The sequence below is a fragment of the Jaculus jaculus genome, chromosome 2 (genome assembly GCF_020740685.1).
Source record: "Jaculus jaculus isolate mJacJac1 chromosome 2, mJacJac1.mat.Y.cur, whole genome shotgun sequence".
Lineage (NCBI taxonomy): Eukaryota > Metazoa > Chordata > Mammalia > Rodentia > Dipodidae > Jaculus > Jaculus jaculus.
The window spans coordinates 112,637,284-112,661,185 of record NC_059103.1 but is presented as its reverse complement, the minus strand read 5'-3'; the positions used below and the strand labels follow the sequence as shown (position 1 = coordinate 112,661,185).

The 23,902-nt window shown below is 38.5% G+C and overlaps 1 protein-coding gene across 5 annotated transcripts in view; it reads left to right on the top strand.

The window, feature by feature from the left end:
- The window catches only part of Arhgap24 (Rho GTPase activating protein 24), a 461,940-nt gene that overhangs the window by 376,782 nt on the left and 61,256 nt on the right, over positions 1-23,902 (top strand). For all 5 annotated transcript variants that reach the window (XM_004661586.2, XM_045143258.1, XM_004661588.3 and 2 more), the window contains one exon: positions 19,508-19,630. In XM_004661586.2, coding sequence (XP_004661643.1) covers positions 19,508-19,630 — 123 coding nt within the window. The remainder of the gene's footprint in view (positions 1-19,507; positions 19,631-23,902) is intronic.

Sequence of the window (23,902 nt, the reverse complement as noted above, 5' to 3'; positions counted from 1 at the left end):
AACCCATATTTCATTTAATAAAGTCCCAAAGTGCAAATAATGGTGCAGCCTCTTGGGATGTTAAAGAGAAGCTGTAAAATGCCTTTCAATGAAAAGCTGAACATTTAGTTTTTAATAAGTAGTGTATATAGGAGTTAGTACAATTCACAGATTCAGATGTCTACTGGGGTCATGATGGATATATCCCTCATAGGTAAAGGGGCAACCCCATTGTAGTGCTGCTTTAAATAAATGCATATCAAAAGAGATGTCTTGGGGCTGGAGAGATGGCTTAGAGGTCAAGGCACTTGCCTGCAAAACCTAGGGATACAGGTTCAATTCCCCAGGACCCACATAAGCCCTATGCACAAGGTGGGGCATGAGTCTGGAATTTGTCTGCAGTGGCTAGAGGTCCTGGTGTGATCATTCTTTCTCTCTCTCTCTTTAGCACTTTCTCTCTCTCACCCAAATAAATAAATAAATAAATAAATAAATAAATAAATAAATAAATAAATAAAGTAAAAAATTTTTTAATGAAAGATCTACTGTTGCTCCCACAGGTTTTTGCAAAAAGTGAACCTGCAGAGAGGAGGGGATGTACAGGAAGCACAGGAAAATCTCAGGCAAAAGAGAGGATATTAGCTGGAGGAGGGAGGGAGAGAGGTGCCTCTGGGAAAATGGACATAATCTGGAGGAAGAGCAGGTGGGAGCCAATGATTCAGAACCTGAGACAGCTTCAGTGCAGAAGAGATACCCGAGGCAGTCTTCTGGCACACGAAGCCCCACAGTGATCTATAGTCTTCTCCCTATCTACTCTGCCAACTTGTATTGAACAAAAACCCTCTTCAAGCTTCCTTTCTTTCACACCTCCCTTCGAAATTGCTTATTTCTTTCTCAAAAATAAAATCAGGGCTGGAGAGATGGCTTAGTGGTTAAGGCATTTGCCTCCAAAGCCAAAGGACCCTGATATGATTTCCCAGGACCCACGTAAGACAGATATTCAAGGTACTGTATGTGTCTGGAGTTCATTTGCAGTGACAGAAGGCCATGGATCACCCATTCTCTCTCTCTTTTTTTCTCTCTCTTTCTCTCTCCCTCTTTCTCTCTCAAATATATAAAAGTAAAACAGTTTTTAAAATTTAAAAATTAAAAAAATAAATTTATTTTCATATATACATAAAAATTAAAAGGTATCCATGTTTCCAAAGTGCTATGTGATGTTTCCTATATACCTACTGACAGCTCCCACCCTTTGTCATAAGTGTTTGTACGTGGCCTCTCTGCCCATGCTTTCTATCACTCCCCTCACTCCATGTTGTGTCTCCTTATAAGATCATGTTGTTCTGATGAATTAAAACACATTATTAATTCTTCCTGTATTCATCAATGTGCATTCTTTTCCAAAAAATACACAAAATATAAGACATTATGGGATTAAGCCAATTATGGATTTGTTACATTCTTCCTTTAGGGTGAAATTGATTGATCCCTTAAGTTTTGCAAATGAGGACAGCACTTTTATTTAAAGGGTACAAAACAGGGCTGGAAATATGGCTTAGCAATTAAGGTGCTTGCCTGCAAAACCTGGGGACCCATGTAGGATTCTCTGGGTCCCACATAAGCCAGATGCACAAGGTGATGGATGATTCAAGCATACAAGGTCACACATGAGCGCAAGGTGGTGCACACATCTGGAGTTTGATTACAGTGGCTGGAGGACGTGACACACAAATTCTCTCTCTGTGCGTCTCACTCTCACTCTCTCTCTCATAAAAAAGGGTCAGTTTGTTGTGCTAGCTTCAAAAAAAAATAAATAAAGGCTACAAAACATATCAGTTACATAAACTTAACCAAACTAATAAGAGTCTTAATTGATAAACATGGCAGGCTCAAAGAAAGATAATGAGGTGGATTTCTAGTCAAAGGGATAACTTACAAAAATGTTGGTGGAGTGGGAGGAAATCCCAATCTAGTTTGGAGATATATTAAAGAATACTAAGCAATAACTTTTGATTAGTGAAGTCATAATTCTCCAATTCTCTATTTATTTATTTAGAACATGTCATTAAATAGACATCAACATCATTCAATTTCCAGATCTGGTTTGAAGTCCAACACCCAAACATTGCACGCTGCATAGCTGCTGAGTAGCCCCCATTATTTTGCCCTAAATGAAAGTTACTGAGTTTTTGAACTTTGAATTGTTTCTGGAATTATCTACTGAACAGAAATCCAGTGACCTTGAGTTACTCTTCAGTCAGCTGCAAAATGTTCTTTGGTGGCTACATGGATCTGTAATAAATGACTTTCCTATTTCTGTTTGGAGAAACAGAATGTGTGTGTGAACACATACTACTCACCCCAAGCAGGACCAGGAAGCATGTATCCATTACCTCTTTGACAGCTTTCTTAATTGTATTTGGGGAACTACTCCAATACTTCTTGCATGCTTTTAATGAACCTTACATTGAATTTAACCATATGCCTGTCCATCTGCCAGTCTCATTTCCAAATTCCCCAGATTTAGGTTGATAATTATCTATAAATCAAACAAAATGCCAACATCGCAACTGGTTTGCTCACTTCTGATACTAAATGCAGGTACCCGTGGGTATGGGCATTCATTTAAATGCTTATTAATGCTTCATTGCTGGATTGAATTGTGGTGATTATAGCTAATAAGTCTTTAGTTACAAATTATGAGGTATACATATCAATCTATCAGCATTAAGGATCAAATTTTAATTTATTACAGGTATGTAGAAAATTGTAGGACTTTAGAAATTCTAAGAAGTACTTATTTGTACAGGATATGAAATATAATCCATGATAAAATTGAGTGCAATGCACAAGGTCTGGAAGCATTTCCTGGGAGCTTCCCCTTGTCATGATTTCTCTTTAGTTCTAAGTATTGCATTCAGTTATCCTAAGTTCATATACGACTAAATTGCTTCTTAAATTTTTAACCTAATTATTGGTAAGTGGATACTTATAAGAACTTTAAAGACTTAGTTATTAGTAAATGCTATATTTCATTTGGCTAAAAAAGGGACTGTATTTTAAGATCAAAGTTAGTTGAATTCATTTTAAGAGCTAGATAGGAGTTTCTGAACTATGTTAAGATTTTTCATCATTATTAAAATTTATTATTATTATTAACAACATATTTTGTATGGGTACATCATGTTTTGTTAGCCTCTTTTTTCTTATCCCTGCCCCTGTACTGCTTGGGACCCGCCTCAGTGGGATTGCAGCCTCCTTATGGAGTTGTAGTTTATGCACCGTGGGAGCATCAGTCAGTTATTTTGTGGGGGAGAGAATGCCTCTGGGCATGATGTCTCAACCTGTGGCTCTTAAATTCTTTCCTCCCCCTCTTCTGTAAAATTCCCTGAGCCATGGTGGGTAACTTTTAATTCTACTTCAGTGATGAGCTCTTAGAAGTCTCTGGATCTCTGCTTTGGTAGACGTTGAGTAACTTCAGGGTTTGTCTCCTACACCCTGGTGCTGATTATCAGGTTAAGCATGGAAGCAACACTCAAGCTTGTCTCCTCGATTCCTCTGCAGATTCAGCCGTGGTTTGGCTGAAGAGTGAGGGGTAGTTTAATCTCCTTGTGTCTCACCACCTCCTGAAGAAGAAGAACTGATTCTCCAATAGATCTTAAGTCAGCATAGTTTAAATGGGATAAGCTTTATTAATTTAGGGAAAATTTGATGTATGTAACTCCTCTTTTAGCCAAAGACTAATGAGAGCTTGACACTGGAGAGTATAATTTTTGTCTCCATAGGATGTTGATCTGGCTCCCAATTCCAGATATTGGTTACCCACCAAGGATGTGCGCCACTATTGCACTGGTATGTACATCCTGTCAAAGTGCTTGCTTCTGAGTAGTTTAAACCTCTGGTTACTCAGACTATTGTTGTTCACTTTCCTCCATTAGCTCATGTAGCACTTTAAAGCTCAGATGGGCCAACCATCTGAGGACTAACTCTCTTCCAGATTCCAGTCAGGTCTTCTATGCTCTGTGTCAGCCGTTTATGATGTCTTCAGAAATAGGGTCTAACCTTTTGCCTCAGACAGGTAATCAAGTGCGTTGACAGAAACCTGTCTTATTTTGGCACCTCATAGGTCTCTTATAATAATAAGATTAGGATTCATCCCATCCTCTCCAGAGCACTTCTTTTCAGGTGCCCCCCTCCTTACTCCTTTTGAGGGTTGTATCTTTGAGGCTATCTTCAAGGATTAAGGCTTCTATGGTACCAGTTCATTTTGGATTTAGTTTTGTGTTTGTTTTTTCCCACCCTTTCCCCTCCTCTCCTTCTAAACTCTTCCTTATTGTCTGGGCCTTGAGTAGCCTATCAGGTATTTCAGCAACTCCAGCTAATAAAGGTTAGGAACCAAGGATAAGTGAGGCCATTCGATTTTAGGAATCTCCATATTGTTTTAGGTAGTGGTTGTACAAGTTTACATTCACACCAACAGTGGATGAGGGTTCCTCTTTCCCCACATCCTTGTCAACATTTGTTGTTGTTAATTTTTTTTTTAATGATTGCCATTCTTACTGGAGTAAGGTGGAATTTCATAGTTGTTTTAATTTGTACTTCTGTAATGGTTAGGGATGTTGAACATTTTCTAAAGTGTGTGTTATTCATTTGTATTCCTTCCTCTGAGAAATACCTATTCAGTTCTTTGCCCCAGTTTTGGAGTGGGCTGTTTGAATTTTTAAAGTTTATTTATTTTTTTATTAATTAGTATTGTACTCAGTAAATAAAGTCAAGTTGGTACCATTGTTAGGCTCATATATGTCCTACCTCCACCCCCTGGCCCATCCTTGTTGAAGTATATTATTTAGTTTTTTGAGTTCTTTTTGTAGATTCTAGATATTATGCCTCTGTCCATGGTATAGCTGGCAAAAGCTTGTTAGCTTCATGAGATCCCATTTGTTGAGTGATTGTTTAGTTTTCTGGGCTAATGGGGTTTTGATCAGGAAGTTTTCCCAACTCCTATATCATGGAGAGTTTGTCCTATTTTTAATGTTTATTGTTGTTACTATTGTTATTAACAAGTTGTTTCATATGGATACATCATGTGCTGGTGCCCTCTTCCCTCATCCCTGCCCCTTTCCCGGGGGACACTCAGTGCAATACTCAGGTATGACCCATGGGGTTGTAGTTTATGTGTTGTGGGAGCAGTAGTTAGTTATTTGGGGTTGGGGAGGGATTGTCTCTGGGAATGATGTCTCAACCTGTGGCTCTTACAATCGTTCTGTCCCCTGTTCTGCAAAATCTCCTGAGCTGTGGTGGGTGGGCCTTAGGTCTACTTCAGTGATGAGCTCTCAGGAGCCTCTGGATCTCTGCTTTGGTAGGTGTTGAGTAGCCGCAGAATCTGTCTCCTACATCCTGGCACTGATTATCAGGAACAACCTAGAAACAGGAGAATTTCAGTTCTTATATTGAGCCATTTAATCCATTTGGACTTGACTTTTGTATATGGTGAAATGAGTAGGTCTAGTTTTATTTTTCTCCATGTGCTTATCCAATTTTTCCAACACCATTTGTTGAAGATGTGCTCTTTTCTCCAACCTACTTTATTGGCACCTTTGTCAAAGATCAAGTAGTTGTAGTTACTTAATCTACAGTCTGGGTCTTCACTTCTGTTCCACTGGATTATGTTCCTATTTTTTTTTTAATTTTTTTTTGACAGACACAGGGAGAAAGACAGATAGAGGGAGAGAGAGAGAATGGGCGCGCCAGGGCTTCCAGCCTCTGCAGACGAACTCCAGATGCGTGCGCCCCCTTGTGCATCTGGCTAACGTGGGTCCTGGGGAACCGAGCCTTGAACCGGGGTCCTTAGGCTTCACAGGCAAGCGCTTAACCGCTAAGCCATCTCTCCAGCCCTATGTTCCTATTTTTAAATATATTTTATATTTTTCAAGTTCTACCAGATTAGTTGTAATTTTTTCAAGCCTTTTGAATTTTTTGTTTTATTTTTATGTATTTGTTTGAGAGCAACAGGCAGAGAGAGAAAGAGGAAGAGAGAGAGACAGAGAATGGGCATGCCAGGGCCTCCAGCCCCCTTGTGCATCTGGCTTACGTGGGTTTCTGGGAATCGAGCCTCAAACCGGGGTCCTTAGGCAAGCGCTTAACCACTAAGCCATGTCTCCAGCCCTATGTTCATGTTTTTATGCTACTGTTATGCTGTTTTTGTTGCTGTGGGTGTGTAATATAGCTTTAAATTGGGTATGGTGCTAACTACAGAGGTATGTCTTTTGCTGAGGATAGTTTTGGATATCCAAGACCTGCTTCCGTTCCATATGAATTTTGAGATTATAATTTATATCTCTGTGAAGGATAATGCTGAAAATTTTATTGCTATCCCCTCACCCTCTCAATCAGTCTCCCTTTTATTTTGATGTCATCATCTTTTCCTCCTATTATGATGGTCTTGTGTGGGTAGTGTGTAGGCACTGTGAGGTCATGGATATCCAGGCCATTTTCTTCCAGATATTTTGTATGGTTTACAGTTAAAACAAAACAAAACAAACAAACAAAAAAACCCTTTGGAGTAGTAGATTATATTAATTGCCAAATGTGTATGTGTTAAAGTCACTATCAACTTTTCTCTTTCCAGGGAATAATTCCTTTTTAAACTAATTCCGTGTGTGTGTGTGTGTGTGTGTGTGTGTGTAGACCAAAGATTGACATGGAGTTTCTCCCTTGTTCACACTCCACATTATTATTTTTGGAGTAACTTTTTCTCACTGGCTAAACAATTCATCTGCACCAAACTCTGCTAGCTAGCCCACAAGACCCAGGAATCATTTTGACTCTATTTTTCCTGAACTGGGATTAGAAACACCTTTTACTATACCTGCATTTTATATTTTTAAACAGAATGCTAGAGATCTGCACTTAGGTTTTCATTCTTTTGTGGCAAGCACGTTACAAGCATATATACATTGTAATGGTTTCATTTATAGTGTTTTGATCTCCTCTCACCCCCCTATCTTTTATTGCTTCCTCTCTCTGCTCTGTTGCATATTGCAATGCACAAATGGTATATACTGGTTACTTCTTTTCTCTGTCCTCTAAGATTTTATGGACACCTTCCAGTAGAAGTTTGTGCTGCTCTGGTGCATAGAAATAGCTCTTATAAGGTAGTCTATAATCTCAATGTTGCCTGACATGGGTATCTACATTATTCAGTGATCTTTACCTAATTCATTGATCAATACCCATTATGCCCTCATACTTATTTAAGAGTACTTGACAAACTTGATCACTTTTCCATATCGCTTCCTACATTGTTTTAATTCTAGCCATATCCTTCTCTTGGGACTGCACTCAGGTCGTTATCTAAATAGCATCACATTGGTGACTTCCAAACCAGTATCTTCAGTCCAGACCTTATCCCTGAGCTCCAATTACTTGTTCTCTCTGTGTCCCCAGAACCTAGACTACTGACTGGAACTACAAAAAATGCTTCGTGGATGTGTAAAAGGGAGGTGAGCATACGACCTCCTCCCAGCATGGGTCAAGGGATGTAAAGATAATTTGAAAACTATGTTATCCTGATATTTGTACCTCATTTTACTATTAAAGGAGTGAAGTGTGAGTGAATTTTTAGAAATGAGTTCCAGTATTTTAATCTAGAGCATCAAACATAGTATATCTCTCCAAATTGAATTTACAGTTTAACTCATCCAATTCTGGTCACCAGGGTAAAGGAATATTGAATCTGCATTTAAATGAAAAAAGTGCTTTAAGGTTTGCTTTGGTATAATAAGTTATATTTAATGCATGAGGCTCGCATATTTGCCGTACTCAGCACTATTAACTTGAATGGCATATCTTTGCAGAACTAGTTGCAGGGTGTTAATCATTTGCAATGCAAATAAGCAATTAGATAAGTTATATGGTCCATCGCTATAAAGCTCAGGATAGTACTCTGATTGAATGACTGCCACTGAGAGTAGATAACATGGATACAAGCTAACAGGATGTGTGATTAAAATTTGTGATTATAAAAGTAATAATCTCTTCTGGTTATAGCAATTCTTTTACAAGACTCGTGTTTTTTGGGGGCTGTGGAGATGGCTTACTTCAGAAAGCGTTTGCCATGCTAGTGTGATTACCTGAGTTCAGGTCCCTAGACCTCATGTAAAAGTTGGAAGCTCTGGCAGGTTTCTGTAATCCCGGTGCACATAAAGGGAGACTGGAGGTGGAGACAGCAAAATTTCATGGACTCTTGTAGGCAACCTGAATAATGGAGTGATGAACAATGGCATGCCCTGACTTAATGAGGTAGAAGGCAATGACTGATACTTGAAAGTTATCCTCTGATGTCCACATGTGTCCATAGCACTTGTGCACTCACACATATGAACACATGCTTGAACACATGCACACAACTAGTACTTCTCATGCTTCATGTCTCATCAGGGCCACCTGCAGGTACCTTATAGCATCCATTGCTGGGTTCCCACTGCCAGGTTCTGATTCACATAGTCAGGAATGCGGCTCAAGGACCCACTACAACGCTGTGTTCTATCCTCCTCGGCTAATACACTGTGGTTTCCATCAACATGGAGAAACAGTGCCAAAGATCATTGAGGGTAACGTTTGGACTCTTGCTCCAAAGCTTACTCTTGCTTGACTCCACAGCCTAACTGTTAGTGACACTAATGTGAACAGAAGTGCTATCTTCTCCATCCATCTTTCTCCTATGCCAGTCAGCTACTCCTTGTCTCCAAACTGGAGCTCAGCTGAATCCAAACAATTAAATTTCTACACACTTGAGCTCTGCCAAGTAAGCGAACTATTTTTATTTCTCAAGAAGTTTCAATCAAAAGAATTTAATTAGATACTAAGAAGTAAATTGCTAGATCCTAAACCTCAAACAAAAGTGCAAACCAAATACGCTGTCACATTCAAAATGAGATCCAGTTGAGTTCCCAGTGCAGTCTGGGTAATAAACATCCAGAACACAATGAATGACACCATTTTTATCTTTCAAGGGCTCAGCAAAAATGCTTGTGCTTTTTAAAAGAATGAGTCTGAATCGTGTGAGGATTAGAGGAAATATAAACTGAGCCTATCTGTAACTTTATGTGATTTAAAAAAATTTATTTTTATTTTTATTTATATTTATTTGAGAGTGACAGACAGAGAGGAGGAGGAGGAGAGAGAGAGAGATAATGGGGCACCACGGCCTCCAGCCACTGCAAACGAACTCCAGATGCATGCACCCCCTTGTGCATCTGGCTAACGTGGGTTCTGGGGAATCAAGCCTTGAACCGGGGTCCTTAGGCTTCACAGGCAAACGCTTAACCGCTAAGCCATCTCTCCAGCACCTGTGATTTTTTTTTTTTTTTTTTTGGTTAAGTTGAAACTGTGTGTACATCTTGTCAGCATGGTCACTTGCTCCTGTTGGCCGTTTTCCCCAGCAGCTCATGTAGTGCTTTTCAGCACTGTACAGGCTAACCACGTGGGAACTGATTCCTCCCAGATTCAGCCGGTTCTTTTTTTTTTTATTATTTAATTATTTGAGAGCAACAGACACAGAGAGAAAGACAGATAGAGGGAGAGAGAGAATGGGCGCGCCAGGGCTTCCAGCCTCTGCAAACGAGGAGGAGAGAGAGAGAGATAATGGGGCACCACGGCCTCCAGCCACTGCAAACGAACTCCAGACGCGTGCACCCCCTTGTGCATCTGGCTAACGTGGGACCTGGGGAACCGAGCCTTGAACCGGGGTCCTTAGGCTTCACAGGCAAGCGCTTAACTGCTAAGCCATCTCTCCAGCCCTCAGCCGGTTCTTCTTATGTTCAACTCAGGCAGTTAATCAAGTGCTTTGACAGAAGCCTGTCTTGTTTGGGGGGACCTCATAGACCTCTCTGATCAACAGCTCAATGTGGATTATAAAGTTAGGCTTCATCCCACCCTCTTCAGGGCCCTTCTTACCAGATGATCCCTCCATGCTCCTATTTAGGGTTATGTCTTTTAGACTTCTGTCCAGGAGAAAGGTTTATATGGTTCCAATGCATGTTGGACTTGGAAATTTAATTTTTTCATCAGTCATTTAAAAATAAATGTATTTTTTTGGCCTAGGGATACACATTTCTAATCCCAGTGTTCTGGAGGCTAAGGCAGGAGGATGTGAAATTCAAGTCCAGTCTATACTATACAGATTTATACAGAGAGACCCTGTCTCAAAAAAAAAATGTGAAAATAAGTGCATCTAAAATAATAAATGTATAGCAACTTTACTTTTTTTTAAAAAAATATTTATTTATTTGAGAGTGACAGAGAGAGAAAGAAGCAGATAGTGAGAAAGAGAATGGGCACGCCAGGGCCTCCAGCCACCGCAAATGAACTCCAGACACGTGCGTCCCCTTGCACATCTGTCTAATGTGGGTCCTGGGGAATCAAGCCTTGAATTGGTGTCCTTAGGCTTCACAGGAAAGTGCTTAACTGGTAAGCCATCTCTCCAGCCCAGCAACTTTACTTTTTAAAAATGACCACTATGAACCTCAACATTAGCTTGAAAAATGTCAATAGTTCTTACTAAGTGATGCTTCTGTACAAGCATATTCAGAATATATTCTCCAAGTAGGCTTCATTCCTACATTTTAATAATTAACTTGGGCCTGGGCAATGTCTCAATGTGCACAGTTCTTGCTGTACAAGCATGAAAACCTAAGCTCAGGACTCCAGTACCCACATACATCCATGCCAATGTGTTGGTATACTCATGTACCCCCAGTAAAAAGGAGTCAGGAATAAGGAAGCCCTGAGGCTCCCTGACTAGCTATTCTAGATGAATCATTGACCGTTAGGTTCACTGAGAGAGACCCTATTTACAAAAACAACAACAAAAACAAAAAAGAAATGTAACAGGGGAAAACATCCAATGTCACACTCAAGCCTCTGCAAACCGTACTCTTCACAAGTTCACATGTGTATGCCCATACACATAGCAAACATGCAAATACACACCACACACTCTCACATAAATACAATGAAATTAATTAAGATATTCAATCTAGTAAAAAAAAAATGAGGATAAAAATACATATGTGAGGAAATAATAAAACACTTAGAGCATCCTGGTTCCCAAGCACTCTTTGAAGTGTTTGCAGTAATAATCTTTCAGCCAGCCACCATGAAGAAATGAGAAAAGTCTTGCTGCTGTCTGCTGAATACAGATCGCAGGTCTCCTAGCTAGTAAGTGAGTACTATGAACCTAGGAATCTGGCCTCCTTGTTACAGTTTGCATCATCTTTTGGTCCTTCTTCGTTAGTGCGTGTGAGTTATGTGTATGGGTGCTCATGTGATTGTAGGTGTGTGTGTGTGTGCATGTGTGTTGCATGCATGCTGAGGTCAGAAGATAATCCTGGGAGCCATTTCTCAGGAACACAGCTCATGTGTTTTGAAAGAGTGTCATTGGCCTTAAGTTTATCAAGTAGGCTAGACTGGCTGGCTAGCAAGCCCAAGGGATTCGCCCGTTTCCATCTCGTACCTGGAATCATAAGGACATGCCACCACACCTGGATTTTTTTTTTTTTAAATACAGGATGTGGGGATCAAACTGGGGCCTTTATGCTTGTGAAACATACATTTTATCAACTGAGCTACCTACACAATTTGTAGTATGTCTTAGTACTTCTTCATATGCACACATTTGTATTTTCAGTTTGATGTAGGCAACATATTTCTCTGTTATTCATGTTTTAGGGATATTTTATAGTACAATTTGAGAAAAGGCTAACCAAAAGCGATTTAAACAGTATAGAAATTTCTACTTGTTTTATAACCTATAACAAAGCAGACTCCCCAAACCTCCTTTTGAAATTTCTCAGAAACATACCATAATTAGGAACTAACAACCATTCAGCAATTGGTTAGTATTTAGAGCTACTCACAGCTTAAACATGATGTAGGTATGTGCTATAGGGTTATCATTTTTTGAAAAATAGTATGGCCTGGTTGAAGGGAGAAGAACTATATGCAACAATATTATTAAAAAATTTCAGGAAGTAGGAATTTGACTTTAATTATGATATAATTTAAAATAACATTCAGCAGCAAATTGTGTGGGACTAACTATGAAAGTAATGCTAATTATTGACATTGGGCCCTTAATGACTTCTCACTTTCTGGTTTAAGGATTTAAAGCATTAAAAAAAAAAAAAAGTTCTGTAGGGTTACGAAACTTTTCTGTGTACAAACCCTTAATTCTCATTTTCTGATTAAGGGATTTTTATCTCTCTCTCTCTCACTCTCTCTCTCTCTCTTTCTCTCTCTCTCTCTCTCTCTCTCTCTCTCTCTCTCTCTCTGTGTGTGTGTGTGTGTGTGTGTGTGTGTGTGTGTGTGTGTGTGTTTGTATGGATGTGGATATGCATGCACATGTGTTTGTGCATGTGGAAGCCAAAAGTTGATGTTATGTGTCTTCTCAATTGCTCTCCACCTTACTTGCTGAAACAGAACTTGTAGATCTGGCCAGTCTAACTAATCAGCTTTGCCCCACGCATCTCTAGACTCCACTTCCCCAGCACTGGATTACAGGAAGGTCACCACGTCTATCCAGCATTGACATGGGTGTTGGAAATTGGAACTAAAGTCTTCACACTAGTGCAGCAAGCACATTATCCACTGAGCCAGCTTCTCAGCCTCAGAATTTTTACTTTTCAAAAATCTTAGAATGTAGCCAACTTTTCTTTTAACAGAGCGAATTGAAATTTTGCCTTTATAATAATCCTTCAAATTAACATTTGAGGAAGAAATACTTGGAAAATCTTAATTAACAAGACATGCAAAACACTTACTTTTTTAGTTAATAAAATATTGTACACAAAATTTATTTTAAAGATGACTTAGATAATGGCACAAAGTTAAATTTGTTCGTCCTTACCTTATTTTGAGAAGTGTGTGCTGTGCTGTTTTGTTTGTCATTGTTATTTTTTCAAAGGTGATATTTTCCATAGGAGGTAATAATTTGTGGCCTCCATGTCACATTGTTTGTGGTTGTTTCCAAGTGACAGTCTCTGTAAAAGTGAAGACATGTGTCTCCATCTCACTAATGTTCCACTGACCAGCATTAGGAACTCTTTGAACCTTACACTTCTTTGTTAGAGTCCCACCACCATTAAAGACCCAAACAAAATTTTAAAGAAACTAATGTTTGAGGATGATTAAAGTTCTATGAATAAAAATGTGTACTTAGGATTTGAAAATACTCTTCTCTGTAAGTTCTAATAAAATGGATAGTAAAAATAATCTAGTTTTGACCTGATTTACAATTAGGAATGAGGAAATACCTCATCTTTGAAATTACTAATAGCATTGGAAGTGTTCATTGAATTGTGCTCAAGTCTGTACTGTGATCATTTTAGGAATAAACTTAAATGTCCATAACTACATTTACTTTGGACAATTTTTTTAAATGTAAACACAAACAGTAAATTCACTGCATATCTTTAAGTTTACTGGACAAGAAACACATATAATTACATCATTTTGAAAAATTCTCTTACTTTTTTTTAACTCACAATTTTAACAGGATTTATTTCTTCCAAACTAAAATGGAAAACTCTATTTTGTGACTAGGTTAGCCATATTTGTGTCACTGTGATGAAATATCTGAAACAGAAAAGTTATATGAAGGAATGAAAGGGGTATTCGGGTTTCAGGAATAAAGTCCTTGAATCCAAAACCTTAGGTTCATGTTTGTATTTAACCAAAGAATTGGGCAAACCAAACTGAGAAGGATAATTATTAAATGAATATTTAGGAAAGTTCAATACCTAAGGAAGGCAAATGAATACATCCTTGTGGTCTGAGAGCCCACGTGGGCCTAGAAGAAATGTGGAGAGAGATTTAGAGTGAGAAAGGAGGAGAAATTACAGAGAGTTCCTGCCATGGGGAGGGTAAAAGGGGGTAGAGAGGGATCATGGGAATTCTCAACTGGGTTTAGAAAAGTGTGTGTGGGGGGGTACTCAGCAGAACCAGGAGGTTTAGGAATAATGAACTGAAATTGGAAGCTAAGAGAGCTTACCCTTCCCTCAGAAACATATTTATAACCTTACTTTAATGGGTTTTACTTTCTGGCTCAGGATGATGGCAGCCATGACCCTGAATTGGGGGCTAAACTTGACCCACCACAGTGTCAGGATTTGATTTAAATTCTAGAAATGACATGTCCCTCCTTGGAGAGGCTCAGGTTGTTTGTAGAAAAATAGATCTAGAGAACTTCTTCAGACAAGAGATAAGGAGAAGCCAGCTTCCTCTCTGATCTCTAGCAAAGCCCAAGGCCAATTCTGCATTTTACTTCAGGGGCCCCAGTCACCCTAACTGCCTAACAAATCTACCTGACTCTCTCTCAGGAATGATTTATTTTGATTCATGGCATATGAGGTTTCATGTCTTGCTTACTTGGTGCCATCCCTTTGGATTTTTGGCAAAGCAAAACATCATGGTGGGAACATTTAGGAGAACCAACAGCTCCCCTTACAATGACTGAGAAATTAAACAGAGACGAGAAGAATAGATGCCCCTGTAGTCCTCTGAGAGGCATTTCTGTTCACTTCCTCCCATTATGCTCTACTTTGTACAGGTTACAACATCTCCCAGCAGAGCTATAGACAGACCAAACCCTTAGCCTTGGGGCCATTGAGTGGATGTTTAAGATGGAAACTTTACCAGTGACTATTTCTGGAACTTTCCACACAATGAACTCATTGAAATCTTTCTTAAATATAAGCCACAGGAGCATTTGTACATAGTATTAACAGTCTCTTGTCATGGAGAAAGTTCTAAGTATGTAATCTAGTCTGGACTGTCAGCAACATTGGCCTCTGGTCCAAATCTACCAGAGGATGCACTGATAGATCAGTATCTGGGGAAAGAGGTGGAAGGTTGTAGGGAAAGAAATGAGGTTTTATCTTGCTCCACCTTAAGTAGCTCTCATTAGTGATAGTGATCTTATAACTTATCTTGGGTTTTTATTATTTAGTGCTTTCATGACCCTACAACTCTGATCATCTATTATTTTGCTTTCATGATAATAAAAAGATCCATGGAATCCTGTACAGAATGGAATGGGCTCACCTCATGTTGAATGTGAAGCAGATAAGCACAGCAAGAGATGGAGTGAAGAAAGGCTTCTTTCAGCAAATAAAGATCATGTTAGTGAGAGAACCCAACGCAGCATGTCTCCCTGAGCAAAGAAGCCAGGGGCTTTATGGAAGAAACTCATACATATTGATATTGAATATGTAGGGAGAGCAGTCATATATGTTATGTTCAAAAAATGAAGACAGAATACCTCTGAGGGAAGCATTGAGTATTATACCGAGCAATTAAAATGGGTGGATCAGAGTAATGGCAAAGTTGGATGATTTTCAGAGTGCTTAAAATGAAATAAAAAAACAAAAATTGAAAGACATGAACAGATTTAAAGGTGAAACAGCTATGTGGACCCCTACGCATAAATGATTTTCTCTAAAAATACCTTCTTAGCAAATAAAAGATCATCCAGGATAATAATGTGTGGATTGACATCTAAAAGACATATCACTGTGCAAAAGGGAAGCACAAAACACCAAGCTCAGTCCTAAATTTAAATAATCTTTAAAATTTCTTTCTATTTCATATTTTGCCTATATCAAAATTGAGATGCCATATACAATTTGTACATGTACATTTATTCAATGAAAATTAATAGTAATAAATGTCAAAATTATAATTTGGTGATTGCATTATAACAAGTATTATCTATACTCACATAAACAATGTGCATATATATCTATATATTTTAGCATATCAATTCCAATACTTTTACTAAGAAGGAGATAGACACAACTCCTACCAAACCAGAGATACAGAGATACAGAGGCTCCCAAGACCTCATCTCTGAAGCAGACCTAAAATGAACCCAACATGGCTCAGGGAAATTTGTGGAAGAGGGGGGTGGAAAGATTGTTAGAGCCAGGTGTTGAGACATTATGCACAGAGACATTGCCTCTTCCCCATAACTAATGGCTACCTCCACAATGCACAACCAACATTCCCCAATGAGGAGGGTCCCTGAGGATAGGGGATGACATGGGAGAGGCTAATGATGGTATTAACATGACTGTATACACACTGTGTACATAACTAGTTAAAAAAGGGGAAAAATTGTGTGTTTTCTTTTAAAAAATCTTTAAATTGTTTGGAACTACTAAAGTTTAAGGTTTCACGGAGCTAATGGATGGATTAGCTTTTTAAATTAACTGTTTTTGCTTTTACACAGGTATATTTCACTTATCTTTTAGAGTTTTACTCTATTAAATCCATCAGGCTTTTCTTTCCTGAAAAGGGTCTTACTCTATAGTCCAGGTGGCCTTGAAACTCATGGGACAGCCCAGGCTGGACCCAAACTCACAATATCCTCCTACCTTACCCTCATTTGTGCTGGGATTACAGACAATTCTTATTCTACCCTTTAATTGTATAAAATGCAGTCATATCAAGTATTTAAGTCTACCTCAGAGAACCTACTATATTTCTAGAAGAGTAAGGTGGATATCAAGTATAAATTACAAAAGGTCTTGGTAAAATGTACAAATACATTCTATTACATACAGAAAATATAATGGAAAGATATGACTTACTCAAAAATCACAGACCCCTAGATTATAACATTAAGCTATCAAGTATTACCAGCAAAAAGTTAAGTCCACTAATAGGTGTACATTTTTTAACATCATTTAAAGTGGCCTTTTAAAAATTGAAATTGCATAGGTTCAAGCCATATTGAAGAATGGAGAATGTGCAACTATCTTATGTAATTTGATATAATGTGCGCACATATGCATCTAATTAGAGTTCAATTGTTTAAAAATTTTCACGTCTTGAAAGAATTTTTGTTTCTAATATGGTTAAATGAGGCAGTGAGTCCCATAATGAACTAACAAGAATGGAATTTGGCCTACAATGTTGAAAGTTAAATACTGAATTTAATTATTTATGAGATAAGTTATCTGATAAGCTATATTTGAATCCCTTTAATTATAAGGCATAGTACAAGGCTCTTAGGCTTGAAGAATCATGTAATAGAAATAAGGGCATATTCAGTTAGATGCCACCTATTTTTAGGACAGAGTATCTGCCTCTTATCTGTCCTGTATTCTCACCTTATCCCCAGAGGATATGCTCCTCGACCCATAGTGGATGCCTGAATTCCTATAGATACCATTTGTACCTGTATGTTCATTCCTATGATAAGGTTTAATTCATAAAATAGACACAATAAGAGATTAATAGCAATGATTACAAAATGTATGATGTACTGTAGTAACCATTATTTAAAATTATTATTCATTCAAGGCACATCCTATGTCTTGGTTTCAGAGTTCAGTGGACCATGAATAGTTGAAACCATAGGAAAATGTAGATATGAGAGTAATACTGTGTTAATCTATATAATTATTTTAATTACATTCTTAGTAATGAGTCTAAGTCTACCAAGACTCATAGCAAAAGCTTTTCTCAGTCTTTTTTCCCTTGATAGTACACCAAAGAATCAAGATCTATATCTGTGGGTGAAATTCACAGATGGGATTTCATATCTGTGATTGGCAGTCTAAATGAGATTCAAGGTCAGACGCACCCTGTACTGGGCAAAGATAAAGCATGGAATGAAAAGTGAGAGAAGAATGGCCAATTGTGCTTATCAGTTGCTCTTCCCTCTGTGTTCAGGCAGAAAGGCATTCCAGCAGCTGCCGATCATTGCCGTCTTCAGGCCCCTGTCTGCCTGAGCTGGGAGGGACACAGCAGGAAATTACTATCTGAATTGCCAAGTGTCCTTCAGGCAAAGACAATAATTAAAATATTCTGATTAAAAATGGCACTTTTTGGCTCAGTACCATAGTACACATGGATTAGAATACAGAATAGATTGTTAGTACTGTTCCAACTGATTCTTCCTTTCCTTTTATCTTCCAGTTATTTCTGCCACTGCCATGTCATGAAGCCATGCATATGCATGTTATTATGCTGTGCATTTACATGCAAATACAGTATATAATTTTAATGTGCATTTTATACGTAGATTTGTTTCAAAGAAAGATACTATTAAAAGTCACCCTTGTTCGGGCTGGAGAGATGGCTTAGCAGTTAAGTGCTTGCCTGTGAAACCTAAGGACCCCGGTTTGAGGCTCAATTCCCCATGACCCACGTTAGCCAGAGGCACAAGGGGGAGCACGCATCTAGAGTTCCTTTGCAGTGGCTGGAGGCGTTGACACGCCCATTCTCTCTCTCTCCCTCTCTCTCTCTGCCTCTTTCTTTCTCTGTCTGTCACTCTCAAATAAATAAATAAAAATGAGAAAAAAATAGCCCTTGTTATCTTTGACTAATTTTTCCCAGGCATTTATTAGATTTGTGTCTCAATGGTGAAAGTGGAGGCAGTTCAATGAGATGTAATTAGTACTTAAAGAATTTCTATTTTAGTCTAACAGAGTGTCGGTACTGTTACATACTTTTGTCTCATGTAGTTCTCACACAAATTACTTCTTATTTACTTAAGAATTTGTCCCCATTAGGAAACCTATTTTATGTGGTCCATTTAGTCCCTTCAAGCCCTATACCTATCCACCTGTAATTCATTTGTATGAGACATAAAAGACCAATTCTAACTGCTTAACACTTCTAAAGTATGATTAAAGATATCGAGTTTCCAGAAGTAATAGAATTTCCCAGAAATCAAACAGCTAGAACAAGATAAAACCTTCATGCTGAGTTCTGTCACTCCTAAGTCCATGCTTTTTCAGATTCAACTTGCTTGAAGAGATGATTAGGAAACCTATTTATTGTCCATTTGGCACATTTGCTCTCTACTTTCCATCCTTCAGTACAATTGGATTAGATAGAAATGACCACGACCGTCCAGTCATATACCTTCTGTCTTCTTTCCCCTGCCTTTACTTGCCTTCTCCTCTTTACATTGCGACATGGAAGACTGAGGCCCCTCATCCAGAACCGAGGTACAGAGGAGAAGCTCTGAGCGAGCCTGACAGCATGGCTGTCTCCTTCCCCTGAGTCCCGTTCTCAACCCAGATGCCCTGATATCAGGACTACGTGTACCCTAAGCAAGGTTCAGCACGCGCTTCAAATGAAATCCCAAGCACTGTGGACCACTAGTGCACCTTTCCCATCTTTCATTGTCTCTGTGGTTTCTCCCTCGTCAGCAGCTCTGTGAATAGACTGGATTATGAGTTACCACATCCATGTGGGTTGTTGCTAGGACAGAAAACCCCAGGCATTGTCTGCGGAATGAAATTCATTCCCCAACTTTCTCCTACAAACATGGGTCATTCCTTTTGAAATAGCAGCCCCAGGACCCAAGCTGTGGTGTAGCATTCCAATCCCTTAGGCAGGACTTGATGCAGGCTGAAGAAGGCCCTGCCTGTGTTTCCAGGATTCCCTGGATGGGTGATGGTGAGGAATCTCATTCTTACTGAATCTTCAGCTGAATGTGCTGGTATCTTCACAGGAGGGGATCGAGATCGGATGACCGCGAATCATGAGAGCTACCTCCTCATGGCGAGCACCCAGAATGATATGGAAGACTGGGTGAAGTCCATCCGCAGAGTCATATGGGGACCTTTTGGAGGAGGTGAGCAGATTTTAAAATCAGGGGAAAGCAGGAATGTAGACCAAGAAATCCATCCTTTTCCTCCAAGTGTTGTAGCAATCCATTCCTATATTTAGATGGGTAAATGTTAAAATAAGTAGTAAATTATTAAACTTTATTCATGTTAAAATAAATAGTAAATTATTCAGTGTATTGAAAATAGTAAATTATTCAGTCTGTCTAAGTAACTTCTAGGGGACTAATTTAGATCCCATGTCATTAATAACCAAATTTCTTCCATGAAGATGTTGAATTCTAAAGTGGAATGTTTTTATTTAAGTTTTTCCATTTTTACTAAAAATAAACAGTATGTAAGCCAGGTATGGTGTCACACACCTTTAACCCCAGCCCTTGAGATGCAGAGGTAGGAGGATGGCCATGAGTTTGAGGACACCCTAAGACATAATATATTCCAAGTCAGCTTGGGTTAGAGTGTGACTCTACCTTGAAAAACCAAAAGTAAATAAACAATAGAATAAAACCAAAAAACATGTGTAAAAATTGTATAACAAAAAACTACTATGTTGCTTCTTAATTTAAAATTAATAAAAATGCAGAAACTAGCCAATAGTAGCCAATCATGGAGTTGGAGAAAATAAATGAATTAATAAGCAAAAATGCTACTTGAAATGTATTATATAAGTACACTAATTAAGAACATCTTGATGAAAAGCAAAAGAAAAATAATGACTCAGCAGTTTAAAAGACATCCTAGTTCCCAGATGCTCAGTAGTATCAAAAGAGATCATCAAAGCTTCTATCGAGAATCTGATGGCTGTAGGGACTTACAGAAACAAGTGCTTTGAAGGTCAGAGATACCTTGGTGGCCAAGACCCCTCCCTGAGCAAGCTTGAAGGCCTAAGGAGGCCTGAGAAACCACACAAGTTAAGTCCCCAAGTCCCACATAAATAGCTAATCATGGTCACACACATGAAAAACACCAATCCCATGGGAACAAAGACTAGAGAATCACAAGGGCTTGGTAAAAAGAAAACAAAACAAAAAATGTCCAGCAAACTCTGATGTCAGTAAGAGACATTGGCTAAAGTAAGAACAGGTTGAAGTGTGAGGAAGCAGGACATGCAATATTTCCATCCGGTTGAGTATGCCCCCATGCAGGATGAGTGCAATGTCACTGCATGACTACACACACACACACACACACACACACACACACCTGCACCCAAAAGCACCTTGATATTAAATAAATGTTACAGGCTTAATATTGTTTCAACACTATCTCGGCAATGCAGTGCAAGATGCAGCGTATGAAACACACACTAAAAGGTGTGGATAGAACTAAAATATGAAGAAAAAAATTACATTATTTTGGTCTTTCAAGAAATATAAAATGAAACTCTGTGAGCAGAAACAACATGTAAAGAAAAATGCAATAAATTGTACCCCAACTAAAAATACAAAAGTATTTATAATGAACAAGGATTTCCAAGAATGCCTGTTTATGTTTATTAAAAATAAGTTATATTAAATCAAACTCACATTCCATCAACCAAATATAATTTGATATGTATTTTGCATTCTATTTTGTGGAATACTAACAACCTGAATTCACAAATGATTTGTTTTTAAGTTGAAAGTATCAGATTTTTTTACATTAACTAAACATACATTTTAAAATAATTTGAAACCTCAGCATATAAGTCTGTAATGCTAGATCGTTTCAATGGTAGATACCAGCATATGGAGATAACGTAGTGATACAGCCTGCACTTTGCATGCATAAGACATTGGGTTTGAGACCCAGTGCCAACACAAAGGAACAGAGATGAGAATAAAATAGTAAAGATTCATTGAAAATATACTAGCATCTTACTTGATTAATGATGCGTGTTTGCAATGTGTCTGCTTTTCAGTGGTATCCTCTGCTGGGTAGGGAAGAGGGTGCCTAAGCAGGGTGAACCTTCATTCCAGTTTGCCTAGCAACTATCAGGTTTACAAATATTGTAGCAGGCTAATGATTGACAGTGCCTACTTTCATTCTCTCCATGTCCTAGTTTGTGTGAAACTTTCTTTGGCCACTCTATTCATAAACTGAAATGGCACTAGCTATATAAAGTACTTGCAAAGATCCATAAGCTGAGACCCTTGTCCCTTAGAGGGGATGTCTTCTGACATCTGTGGGAGACACATACCTAACTGCTTGCAATTTGCTGGCACATCAAAGGCCAAAGATATGTGGATGCTCTGAGAAAGTGACTTCTTCATGTTCATGTTGTTTCATGAAGACATTTTTCCTGCTGTCATCAGATTCCTGGGGCTCCTAAACTCCGGAGGAGGCGTCATATTTGCTGAAGGAGGTATTTTAGTTGAGTAATTATTTACATCAAGAAAATAACACTCTTCCTCCCTTTCCTCTACTTCCGCCTGCTCTCTCCTCTAGAAAGAAAAAAAAAATTGAGATTCAATTAGCTTCCCCAGAATCAGTAAGCACAGGGAGTTCCAGTAGCCTAGAATGCTTAGATACAATCCCAAAGGGATTAAATGAGAATGGCCCATGAATATTCAAATATATGAACCTGAATGGGATACTCTAATCACTTATGCTTCAGAAGTTATACAAAGGCATAGTTCACATTTATTTTTGAAGAAATATATTTGCCATAAAGCACTCACAGTAGAAACAATGGTTCAAAGTATAAACTTGTCAGGCCCTACCTGTTTAGTCATTAAAAGATTATAACACAGGTTTTTAAAGTATTCATTTAACTTTTAAGAACTTATTCCTCTGAGGATCAGCATTTTCGAAAGTTATTATGGGACTGGAGAGATGACGACTTAGTGGTTAAGGCACTTTCCTGCAAAGCCTAAGTACTCATGTTCAATTCTCCAGGTCCCACATAGCCAGGCACACAGTGACACAAGTACACAATGTCACACATGTGCCACAAAGGGGCACATGTAACTGGTGTAAATTCATAGCAGGCTGAAGGTCCTGGTGCACCCATTCTCTCCCTCCCTCTCTCTCTCTCTCAAAGGTAATAATAGCAATAATAATAAAGTAATATGATATATAGAGCCAAATTGAACGTTGGCTGTGATAGATGACAATTGTCTCCTGTCATGCTGGATTTCAAATATTCATATTAATTAATTGTGTACTTATGGACTGAATGTTCTAAATTTGAACTATTCAAAAATTTATAAGAATGAAACATGTATTTATCATATGTGTTACAATTCCATGTAACATCCCATTAAAATAGGTTTCCAACTGATATTTTCAAGGCATGTGGATTAGGTCACTAAGAACTTCAAAGTAGATGATTAAATGGCCAAGTACCCCAATATGAGTAATAAAAGCCAGCCAGAAGAAAATCTAACCCATATCTTCCTCCTTCCTCACAGCACAGCTGTGTGTCTGCACTGCTGATATGGTAGTACATGCCTTAGGAATAACATACATTGACAATACATATGGAAACAAAAGTTTTTTAAATATATGATTATTACAATTGATATAGTTTGTGAGTCTCTCAAAATCTACATGAATTGACAATACTAAGAAGACAAAGGTTAAAGAGGAAACAGCCTGCATGCCTGCCACAGGATGATGCATGACTATGGTATAGACCCACTCTGCGTCCTGACCCTCCTGCCAGTGACAGCACAATATGCAGTGAGAGTCTGGCAGAATTACATCTCCTAGTGACTTGAAAACCACCTTTACTTAACTGAATCCAATAACTATGTGACAACATTATGTGACAGTTTTCTTAAAATGTATCTGCACTTTTTATGTGATGCATGACTCTGCACCTATGGGATGAATAATTACTTGCCATATGAAAAGGAATGTAGAGAACGTGGTTTAGCAGTTAAGGGTTCTTGCTTACAAATGTTTGTTGGGTCATGATATGCAGAGACATTTATTGTACCAATAACTGTGGGCTAACTCCACAATGCACGACCCATTTACATCAATAAGGAGGGTCCAATGGGAGGGGGTAGATCATGGATGAGCCTAAACAATGGTACCAAACTGCCTGTATTTGCTAAAAAAAAACAAAACAAACAAAAAAAAAAACACTAATAAATGAAATAAATTAAAAAAAAAAACACAAATGTTCAATACATGAGTTCAATCTCCAGTTCCCACATAAAGCCAGTAGTACAAAATTGCACATGTATGTGGAGTTTGTGGTGGCAAAGTGCACCTTTGTGTGTGCCTGATCTCTTTCCCTCAGTCTCTCTGTCTCTTTTCTCTACTGTCACAGATCCACACACAGACACTCA